General features: G+C 46.8%; 1 protein-coding gene across 5 annotated transcripts; it reads left to right on the forward strand.

Moving 5' to 3' along the window:
• The first annotated feature begins 86 nt into the window (after positions 1-86).
• On the forward strand, positions 87-11,050 carry LOC119814451 (zinc finger protein 2-like). Of its 5 annotated transcripts, none has more exons than XM_038330194.1 (6): positions 87-398; positions 1,191-2,548; positions 4,169-4,238; positions 4,631-4,757; positions 7,832-7,954; positions 8,450-11,050. In XM_038330194.1, exons 3-6 carry the CDS (start codon positions 4,206-4,208, stop codon positions 9,424-9,426), a joined length of 1,260 nt encoding a protein of 419 aa, XP_038186122.1. In that variant the 5' UTR covers positions 87-398; positions 1,191-2,548; positions 4,169-4,205; the 3' UTR covers positions 9,427-11,050. The 5 variants fall into 5 exon arrangements, with proteins under 5 accessions (XP_038186122.1, XP_038186121.1, XP_038186125.1 ...); XM_038330193.1 differs by having other exon boundaries at positions 4,190-4,238; XM_038330197.1 differs by having other exon boundaries at positions 1,191-1,329; positions 4,190-4,238.
• Positions 11,051-11,587: the final 537 nt, after the last annotated feature.

Genomic DNA, 11,587 nt, shown 5'->3' on the forward strand with positions numbered 1-11,587 from the left:
CCACGGACAGCTTCCCATGGGTCCTCGCGCTAGGACTCCAGGCAGGGGCGGGGAGAGGGCGGGGCTAAATCTGGATCTTAGAATACTAAGACCAGGCCAAATCGTTGGAACGCTCATTCCACTGAGCCAGGAAAAGTATGGGAACAGCAGGACGAATGCAGGGAGTGAAGGAAACAAAGTTTAAGAAGTTCGTACCTCACTCCAGAAAAGGCCTACAGTTTATTAAACCTTACGTTGCCTTGGATTTCAGACTCATTTTGGATTCTAGGTAGAGGTTGTTCACACACACAGGGCCAGCTCTAGGCCATGGTTTTTGCCTCTCCTGGTCATGGCTTTACATTATCCCTGCTTGCTCAAATGAGTCACATATGATGATCCTGGACTCTTCCTCTGAAAAGGTAAGCCTCCAGCAAACTGTTTCTAGGTTGCCCTGGGCACAGTATTTTTGCCACGGTAATAGAGTAATGCGGGCTTTCTTCATTGACTTCTTCGATTATCCTCTGAGGCTTCTGCGTTTTCTGAGAGCAATGGCTGTCACGCAAGTATTGGCCACCTAATGTCTTGGTGATGATTTGAAACACTAGAGATTCTGGAGAGTCCAAATGGCGGCTGATTGCTTGTGAGAGCGCCTTGGCTGCTTCTCAGGCATTTTCGGCGTGGACTGGGAAAAGGCTTCAGTTCCTTCAGTGACGGTATCCATGAAGACCAAGGGGCAGTTGAAGATTTGACCGCTGGGGAACTCAGTGAACTACACCTTCCAAATCTGTCTTAGGGAAGAGGACGAGTCTGTGGGTGGTTACAAAAAGAGATCTTTCTGAAGCACATGGAGCCCCAGGGAACTCAGGAATGGACTGAAAGAGTTCCTTTCCCGAGAATAGGTGATTGTGTGTTACTCCTAACCTCGTCTGACCAGCGAATCATGGAGCTACTTTACAAGCTTCTATTAAGTACTTGGAGAACATAGTTGAGGGTTTCTGTGTGCAGCCATCCTTCAGGATGACAGAGGAATCCTTTCACCGTTGCCTTCTCCACTGCCTTAGGGGCAGACTGATGCTTACAGGGTATCCATCAGGCTGATAGAGGTGAAAGGAGTCAAGAAAAATTAGGCAGCAGGGCTGTGAGCTTGGCAGTCTAGTGACCAATAAATTCTCTCCATTGACAAATGATCATCCCTTTGGTGTCCCCTGTAGCAGATATGGAAACACTGAGGGGTTTCCAGTGGCGGGCATGACAGACAAAATCTTCGGTCAATAGTGGATGGAACTTCTCTTGGAGTCCAGTAAATCTCTTTCCTTCCAGAGAGCAGCATGAACATGTAACACCAGGAAGGTACGTATTTGCTCAGGAGAATTGCTTCTTTGACAATTCTATGTTCTACTTATGAAAGACTTCTATACTATTGACTTAACAGCCAAAGAGATCCAGTTTTTAGGAAGGAGTGTACATGGTGGAGTGAGATCAAGGAGTCACTGTCATCCCTGGAGAGACTGGGGTCATGTTGAGCATAGAGTGCGGTCATTCAGATAGGTATGCTGTGCACCGTCTGTGACCATCCAATGGCTAAATGAGGATTGTTATTGACCCTGCCTTTTGACCCTGTAAATGAAGGAACCTGTCCTGTCCGTGTTAGGAAGCCCCAATGCTGGGGCTTTCTTAAGCCTATCATAAGATGGTTTCTTGGTCCCTTGATTACAAGGGGTATGGATTTGGGACTTTTTTCGCTTCTCAGAGATTTGGCCTGGCTGTTTCGCTCAGTGCTGCAGATCATATTCTGCAGTACCTGTTAGCTCCAGAAAAGCCCTAACATGTCTCATATTTCAGAGAGGAGGTAAATCCAGATATCCTGGGGCCAAATGAAGATTCAGTAATTGACTTATGCGTCTTACAGGTTGAGTCTTTCCCTAGAAACTTTGCATCCTTTTTGAACTACAAAGTTTAAAGTGTTTACAGCTTGTTGTTTGCCTGGTGTCGTCTGAAGCAGTAGAAAGGAGGTCATCCTCATACAGGATTATGGTTACAGAATTGAGTGGAATGTCCCAAGGTGCCACCCAATCCGGGGTCTGACCAAAATAGCGAGAACTAAGAATTCTTGAAGGAAAACAGCAACATGTATGTCGCTAAGCTCATGTATCTATCTGGGATAGTCCACTGAAAGGTGAACAAGACCAGTGAAACCGTACTTTCAGAAAAGACAGGCCTGCTGGCAAACCAGAAACCGAATTTATGCTGTCTGGGGCCCTCCTCCCAGCTGCACTTCTCAAGTCCGCCTTTGAAGGACAGCTGGTCTCCTGGTTTGGCAGCACAGGAACCGGCAGCCAGGTCCCACAGCTTCAGCACCACGGATCTGGAGTGCAAGCTTGGGAAGTTTTGTTTCGTTTCCGAAGCGTCATCTTGAGTGCGCCGGCTGTCGAGACTTCTGGGAAATGGAGTCCCTGAGAAGGCGGCGCATTGATTCGGGGCCCATAGGCTGAAGACCTTCACGCAGGCGCACTGCCTTCCCGAGCCCAGGTGGTGGGGCTTTCGCGGGTTCCCAGCACGCTTGCGGAAGGTGAGGACTGTGGGGTCTGGGTTTTCCAGATGCCAAGTTGACACAGCGGCCAAGAGAAGGGAGCCTTACGGATTTGGGGGAGGATTCGTGGGCGTGACCTGGTGTGGATAGCTTGCTCGTGAGTCCTCCCGCCCGGTGTCCATAGGTTCCTTAGGGCACAACGCGGCTCCCGATATCCTTGTTGGTATGCCCACTGTGTGTAAGAGTCCTGTACTTTCAAGTTGGAGGTCGGTCTGCGCCCTGTCTTCCTCCAGTTCCTTCTTTCCTTAATGGGTGCTTCATGAATGTAGGTGGTACCGACCCTGAGTCTAGGGGCGTCCACTCCACTCTCACCAGCAGCAGTCCTACCTCGGCTTCTTGAGTGCTGAGATTGCGAGTGTGCGTACCAGATACAAACTTAGACTCTGCATTGTGAGAAAGTGAGATGCATTTAGCTAACTTCTGCAGAGGGAGTTGGAAGACAGTGAGTCTCCTGGAAACCCAAGGATAAGTAAAGCTGCGGTGTGTGGGAACTGGAACTCGCTTCATCTAGAAACACTGTGAGCTCCAGTGTTTCACCACTAAAGTGAGCTACATCCATTGGTTCCGTCTCCTGGTACCTCTGCTCCCTGGTCCCGGAGGCTACTTCAGTATCTCCTGATATCTTCTTGACTTATCACCTGCATGTCCTAACACTTTAAAATTCATGTTCACTAAGAAGAATGTCATCTTTTCATACAAGATCATTTCTGCCATAGTTTTCTCACATGGATACTAACTTAGACATACTTGGGAAAAGAGAATCTCAATTGAGTTGCCTTCATCAGACCGGTCTGTGAGCATGTTTGAGCTGTATTTCTTTCTCTCTCTCTCTCTCTCTCTCTCTCTCTCTCTCTCTCTCTCTCTCTCTCTCTCTCTCTCTCGCATGTTTGAGCTGTATTTCTCTCTCCCTCTCCCTCCCTCTTCTCCCTCTCCCTCCCCCCCCCCTCTCTCTCTCGTTCTCTCTTCAAGACAGGGTTTCCTCTCTGTAGCCTTGGCAGTCCTGGAACTCACTCTATAGCCCAGGCTGGCCTTGAAATCTGCAAACTCAGAGATCTGCTTGCCACCGACTCCCAAGTGATGGGATTAAAGGTGTGTGCCACCATCACCCAGAGTATGGGGCATTTTCTTAATTACCCATTGATTCTGGAGGACCTAGCCCACTGTGGATGTTGTCATCCCTGGGAAAGTAAATCTGGGCTGTATAAGAAAGTAGCTGGACAAGCCAGTAAGCAGTGTTTATCTGCGGTCTCTGATTTGTTTTCCGCCTCCTGATTATTGCCTAGGCTTCCCTTGGTCATTTGTAAAGTTGCTTATGGTTTTAGTTCATTAACGCTTACTGTGTACTCCTGGGAACAGAACTCTACCCTGAAGATAACGGTACAACAGACACTGCCTTGGTTTCGATATTCATGGCTTTTGCTCTATCACTGGAAGGAACATGGAGTGCTCTCGGCCTTCCTTTTTTTGATCTTTTGACGGTGTTGGGAATGAAGTGGCTATATCTCTCACTGATATATGGAGGGACCTTGCCACATGGGTCAGAAGACCCCACGACTGGTCTTTCTAATACCTCTCTCCTTCCACACTTTTCCTCACTAGAATCCTGTTCTTCCCTCCCAGGACACCATAGGAGGGAATGGCTGCTGTGTCTCCACCTACTAGATGCCAGGTGAGATGGACATTTCTATTTCTGAAATACTGTTATTAGTTGCCAAGATGTAGGCACTTGTTTCTTTATCCTGAGTGTCTTCCTTGATGACCCTCCCTCCGCCCCTAGGCCAATGAAGGGCTCCAAGGTAAGATGACCTTTAGCACTTTGAGCCCTCAGCCTTCCCAAAAGCTGACAGAGCAGGGCTGCCTGGAGGAGTCTGGCATCAGTGGTTCCTTCCTGACTGTGCCTTTGGCAGCCAGTTGTGGACTGAGAGTCAGCCCCTGTATTCCAAGGAGTGTTGGGTTAAGCTGGAGTTCATGGTGTGCTATAGAGCACCCGGAGCCTGCCTCGGGAGAGACGAAACAGACCAGGAAGACAATGATTGTAAGGAAGTGTGGTTGTGTTTGCAGCCATCGGTGACATTTGAGGATGTGGCCGTGACTTTCACAGATGAAGAGTGGAGGCATCTGCTCCCTGTGCAGAGGGCGCTCTACCAGGCTGTGATGCTGGAAAACTATGAGAACATCATCTCACTGGGTAAGGAGTCAGAACTTGTCCCAAACCGTGCGGATCACAAGGGCAGGGGATTGCCACCTCTTTGACCCCACCTGAGTTCAGAACCACCTGACAGACAAAAGAGACAAAGAGGAAGGCTTTAGGTTCTCAGCTAGTGACTGATGTTAATGGCACTGGAAAACCACAGGTCCCCTTGTTCAGCAACTTTCTTCCACAAAACAGGGCAGTCTGCAGGACAGGGCAGAGCACGTGTGTTGTGCCCAGAGGCAGCCAGCAGAAGAGTATCCAGGTCTTCTCCTGGCATGCCAACAGGTAATGACTCAGTTCCATCAGGTAGACAAGGAGCCATCTCAGTGAGAGGATATAACAACCATTTCATGGAAGACAGAGGAGGACAAAGAAGTGCCCCTGTGGAAAGGAAAGAGGTCATCGGAGATGTGCTTGATTTTGAATATTTGTCTTAATGACAGCCTTAGATACGTATAAAAGGCACTTTGTAATTAGACTTATGTGACAAGCATGTGATGTGCGATATTGCACTCTTGGATTTTTTTTTTAAATTTTTTAATGATTTATTTATCTTTTTTATTATTTTATGTGCATTGGTGTGAAGGTGTCAGATCCCCTGGAACTGGATTCTCAGACAGTTTTGAGCTGCCATGTGGGTGCTGGGAATTGAACCCTGGTCCTCTGGAAGAGCCGTCAGTGCTCTTAACCGCTGAGCCATTTCTCCAGCCCCTGCACTCTTGGATTTTTGAGGGACTCCCCAAACAGCTCTCAAATAAATCACACACAGAGGCTTATTCTTAGTTATGAATGCCCGGCCTTAGCTTGGCTTGTTTCTTGCCAGCTTTTCTTAAATTAAATTATCCCAACTAACTTCTGCCCCTGGGATTTTATTTTCTTCTTACTTCAGTGCATCTTACTTTCCTTCTTACTCCATGACTGGGTGGCTAGCTCCTGATGTCCTCCTCTCCATTCTCTTGCTTCTCCTCTTCCTCACTTCTCCTTCTATTTATATACTCTGCCTGCTAGCCCCACCTATCCTTGCTCCTACCTTAATATTGGTCGTTCAGCTCCTTGTTAAATCATCAGGTGTTTTAGACAGACACAGTAACACAACTTCACAGAGTTAAACAAAAGTTACACACCTGAAAATAATCTTCCCCAAGAGGGAAATTGAGAGCTTTTGTTAATGTCAGCTGTTAATGAAGTAAAGCAAAGTCCTTATGGGTAAGGGTAATAAGAAACTCCCAAAAGTTTCCAGAATAAGAGGCTGAAGCCAAGCACAGTGGTTTGTACTTGTAGTCTTGGCCACTCTGGAAGCAGGAGCACACAATGCAAAAGCAGGTAACAGTCAGATTCATGTTGCAGGTTTGTATTGAAAAGCCAACATTGGGCTGAGGATGTAGCTAAGTAATAGAGTGTTTTCTAGCATGTGCAAGATCTTGAGTTTAATACATGGACACATGCACACATTAGCACCTTCTGGATTAGCTTAATCAGGGATATTAATTAATGTCCCAAACTGAAAAGATTGTTCAGTTGGCATCAAGGAAGATCCCAAGATTTTGTCAGGGGCTTTGGAAGAGAAAAAGCCACAGGAAGGGATGGGCGTGGTCAGTCTGCCAAAAGAAAACCAGTACACACTGGACTGATACTTCTCAGGCCCAGGAAGAACAAAGATCCCTACCTCTCCTATCTCCCAAGGCAGAACCTTGTCCACAGGGGTGTTTGAGCTCGGGTGTTTCCAAGAGTGGGATCTAATTTTGTTCATTTGGCTATAGATATGAGTTGCTCTAGAAATTGATCCAAAGAATGCAATAGGATTGCCAGTTTATACAGCATACCAGGAAATAGTTCCCATGCTATCATGTGTTAATAGCAAAACATTAAAAATAGTAAAATGTGCCGGGCGGTGGTGGCGCACGCCTTTAATCCCAGCACTCGGGAGGCAGAGGCAGGCGGATCTCTGTGAGTTCGAGTCCAGCCTGGTCTACAAGAGATAGTTCCAGGACAGGCTCCAAAGCTGCAGAGAAACCCTGTCTCGAAAAACCAAAAAAAAAAAAAAAAAAAAAAATAGTAAAATGTGCTGGATGGTGGTGCTACACGCCTTTAATCCCAATACTAAGGAGGCAGGGGCAGATCAATCCTGGTAAGTTCTATGCCAGCCTGGACTACAGAGAGAGTTCCAGGACAGGCTACAAAGCTACAAAGAAACCCTACCTTAAAAAAATGAAAAACAACAACAAAAGGAAAATTTCTGTAGCTAGGATTTACTAAATTATTTATCCATATAATGTGCTGTCATATAGCCATTAAAACATTGTAGAAAATCTGTGCTAAATAAAATCAATGTTTTAAATTTACTGCATGAAAAGAACTTCAATTTACAACTCAGTAGTATTTCATTATCCAGCTTAGTTCTTATAACATGTCATTCCATTTTTTCTGTATTTACCTGGGGGGTATGCATGTGCAACAGCATGCATGTGGAGGGGAGGGGACTACTTGAGGGAGCTGGCTCTCTCCTATAACGTGTGGGTTTTAGGACATGAACCCAGCTTAGCAGCTTGATTCACCCACTAAGACATCTCCCCAGCCCCCCATTATCCAGTGTCTAACAAAACCACACATAAGGTTCTCCCAGCATCAAAATGAAGTACAAGCAAGAAATACTAGTAGGAGGTGTGAAAGGTGACTCCAGTTTTCCTCCAGTGAGCACAACGACTCGTTTCCATGGAAGCATTGTACTAAGGATGAGCGGACAAATGACAGTGAGTTCCCTCCTTATGCTTTTGCAGTCAAGATGCTCCTTTCCCTTCTCACCTCGTGAGCCAAGGGCCTCTATCCTGCCAGTGTCCGGATGGAAAGCTTTCCTATGCTGCCTACGAATCGAGGTGGCTTTTGTCGGCCCTGCTCTGGTGCCTGGCATTTGCCCTTTTCAAGGGCCCCAGCCCTGACCTTCCCCAGAGGTGGCTTTGGTCTGTATTCTGCGTTTCTGAGAGTCTAGACTTAGAGGCCAGGATTGAGTTTGGAATGGTTCCTCATTGTCATCACAGCAGCCCCCTGCCTTATGCTTTCTCCCTGAGCAGGGCTTCCTGTTCCTCGACCTGACGTGACTCTTCAGTTTCTTCAGTTGACGACAAGGGACGAGCCATGGACACAGGGTCTTCATGGATGTGAGGAGAAAGAATGGACAGACAGTGTCTCTCTAGGTAACCAAGCCTGAACAGAATGGGCAGAGTTTTTTGTTTCTGTTCTTGGATGGGCGAATGTTAGGGATCACCCTTGTCTCAAATTCAAGTTGTACATTGGCATGTCTGTTTCCTATTGCACATCCTTTCTCTGTTCCTCCTTGTACACATTAAAGTATGATTTATCTGCATTCACCAACTTGTTTCTCAGAATTGTCACCTTGCCTGTGTAAAACTCTAATATTTTTATTGGTCTCCCAGGTCTCTGCTCAGCTTACCCTAATGAATCTATTGGTCCCACTCCCAGAGCCATTCTCCTGAACTCTGAGAAGTCTTTTTCCACATTACTTCCCTGTATCCTCCTTTACTCCCAAGCCGGAGGCTTTCCCAGAGTGTAAGCTCTCTGGGAAGTGATGCACTGTGACCAAGTATTCCATCTGTCATAGCGCCCCTCTCCTCTGTCATTGTTTCCGAGTCCAGAGAAGAAACTGCATCTGAGTTTTCTCTTTGTTGCAGACTGGGAGCCTAAGCCTGAGATCCTAGATGCTTCAGCAGGAACCCCGAGAGACAGCCATAGAAGACAAAGTCCTTTGTGCCCTAAACCAGAAGTTCAGACACTAGCACGTTGGCTGGAACCAGCAAAGGAAAGTCCTGCAACTGAGACTTGCAAGAAACGCTTGCAGCGAAGGCCAGCCCCATCCAAGAAAGCCCTCGCTAAACACCAAGACCAGGAATGTAGTGACTGCGGGAAGACCTTCTTTGACCATTCGTCACTCATGCGTCACCAGAGAACTCACACTGGAGAGAAGCCTTATGGCTGTCCTGAGTGTGGGAAGGCCTTCAGTCACAGGACCAGTCTCAGCAGACATCTGATGTCACACACAGGGGAGAGCCCCTATGAGTGCAGTGCCTGCGGCAAAGCCTTCTTTGACCGGTCGTCCCTCACTGTGCATCAGCGGGTACACACGGGAGAGAAGCCTTTCAAATGCAGTGAGTGTGGCAAAGCCTTCTTTGACCGGTCATCCCTTACCCGCCACCAAAGAATCCATACCAGGGAGAGTCCCTACGAATGTCAGCAGTGTGGCAAAGCATTTAGCCAAAAGAACATTCTCTCTAGTCACCAGCTGATCCACACTGGCAGGAAACCATATGAATGCAGTGAGTGCGGAAGAGCGTTCTATTGGATCTCCTCCCTTAACAGACACCAGAAGGCACATGTCAGGGAGCCACACCATCAGTGCGATGAGTGTGGCAAAGCTTTCTTTGAACGCTCTTCTCTCACAAAGCACCAGAGGACACACACTAGAGAGAAGCCATATGAGTGCAGCGAGTGTGGGAAAGCCTTCGGGCAGAAGTGCCGACTCAAGCTACATCAGAGAGTTCACACAGGGGAGAAGAAACCCTTTGAGTGTAGTGTGTGTGGAAAAGAGTTCAGCTTCAAGTCCTCAGTTATTCTGCATCAGAGACGTTACGCCAAACAAGGGACAGACTGACCAAGGAGAAGTGTGAGCTATACCAAGGGCCTTCCATAAACGTGATAGGTCTCCATGTCATCTACAGACCCAGCATTTGCTCCTGCTGCCTACTGTAGCTGCTGTCCTGTCCTATCTCTGCTCCAGAGCATCTAAGTAATCAATGATCCTGCTGTGCTACAGAACTAGTGTGCAGTGCAGAAGCTAAAACCTGAATCCAGATTGAAAATCATGGGCAGAGCTGGCTGTAGCTCAGAGCTAGAATAGCGCCTAGTATACACGAGGCCCTGCTCCTCGACCCCAGCAGTGCACAAGGTACTTGGAGAGACTGGCAGCAACAAGGTATGTGTTAGGAGGGGAGCCCACAGACATAACTCTATGAGAACATAGGCCCGTTGTCACTGCACAGAACTAGATGCAGACTATTACAGGAGGGGAATGTCACAATTATGAGAAACACCATTTTCTCCAGAAGTTTCTATAATTCTAGTCCCTGTGAAGCTTTTTGGCATACAGACATAGTTGTCTTGTGCCCTAGCATTTAGCCCTCCTGGCAGTAGTAGTAGTAGTGCTAACACTTATTAAGAGCTTATCCTGGGGTAAACACTCAGCAGAGAATTTCAGCAGGGAGAGATTGACTGATCCTCTAATGAGTCTTCTTGCTGTCTTTCACAGATGAGCACCATGAGGTTTCAAGAGATTAAGGAATACATTCTGGGTGACACAAGGTGAAGCCAGGTGTCTTAGTTACTGTTCTGTTACTGTGTAGAGTCATTGTGACCAGAGCAACCTATAAAAGAATGGATTAATTAATTAGGGGCTTGCTTACAGTTCCAGAGAGTGAGTCTGTGGCAGGAGCGTGACAACACATAGGTAAGCGTGGAGCTGGAGCAGTAGCTGAGAGCTTACATCTGATCCACAAGTTCTCAGCCTAGAGATTGGGAGAGACAGACAGACACACTGGTCTTGGCATGGGCTTTGGAAATTTCAAAGCCCATCCTCAGTGACACATCTCCTTGAACAAAGCCACGCTCTGGGCTGCAGAGATGGCTTACTGGTTAAGAGCATTGGCTGTTCTTCCAGAGGTCATGAGTTTGATTCTTAGCAACCACAGAGTAGCTCACAGCCATATGTAATGAGGTCTGGTGCCGTCTTCTGGTGTGCAGGCATACATGCAGGCAGAACACAGTATACATAATAAATCTTTTTAAAAGATTTATAAAAACAAAGCCACACTCCCTAATCCTTTCTAAACACTCCATAAAGGGGAAACCAAACATTGAAATACATGTATGAGCCTGTGGGCATGATTCTCATTCAAATCACATTCCACGCAAGGATATGATCAGCTGACCCTCATGCTGTGAAACAGGTTTTTTTCCTTTCTGAATTTCACATCTGAGCATGCTGATTTCAGAAAGATTAGTAACACCCTAGACAGCACAAGGTGAAACCAGGGCTTTAGTACGGGGCTGCCTTCAGTCTCTCTACTACAATGTGTTCTTAAATCTTGTCTCATCATTTATATACCTGAATTATCTTCTTAGCTGGCTTGTAAGCACTTGGAGGTGTGATTTCAAAGGTCTCTGAATCTTACTCAGTGCCTTGCAAACACAGATGCTCAATAAATGTTTATCTAAATGAATACCAAGGTCTCTGTTTTCAAACCTCCTTTCTCAGTAAGGTTCACATCCAGCCTGTAGCATTCCTGTGCTCCCCAGTCCAGCTCTTCCTTCTCCATTGCTCAAGAGATGCCATAAGCTGTGGTACAGTAACAAAGACGCCTCCAGACAAAGGCCTGTGTCTCCTCTGGAGTGTAGCAGTCTGTCCATCCAGTCTGTACCACTTGAGACCCACAAATGACCATGAAGGAGGGGAAAGCTAAAAGATATTTCTATTGTCTAGGTGCCATTCTGATCACTTCTAGAGTCAGAATCCACCCCTAAAGGCTAGGAACACAAGTGGCGCCTTGGTATTTGCATGACACTAGAAGCCATGTTTTGCACATCACTTAGCTTGGTCTTTCCACAAGGGCCCTTTCTGCCCATTATTTCAGATGTAAAATAGGTCTCTATTGAATAAAATATCTCTGGATATCTCAAATCTTCCTTAATATGCTTCCCTATCACCAAACATCAGATTCTGGTTGTTGCAGGATATTTGATCACACTGTGAAGCTCCA

Source organism: Arvicola amphibius, chromosome 5 (assembly GCF_903992535.2).
Source record: "Arvicola amphibius chromosome 5, mArvAmp1.2, whole genome shotgun sequence".
Lineage (NCBI taxonomy): Eukaryota > Metazoa > Chordata > Mammalia > Rodentia > Cricetidae > Arvicola > Arvicola amphibius.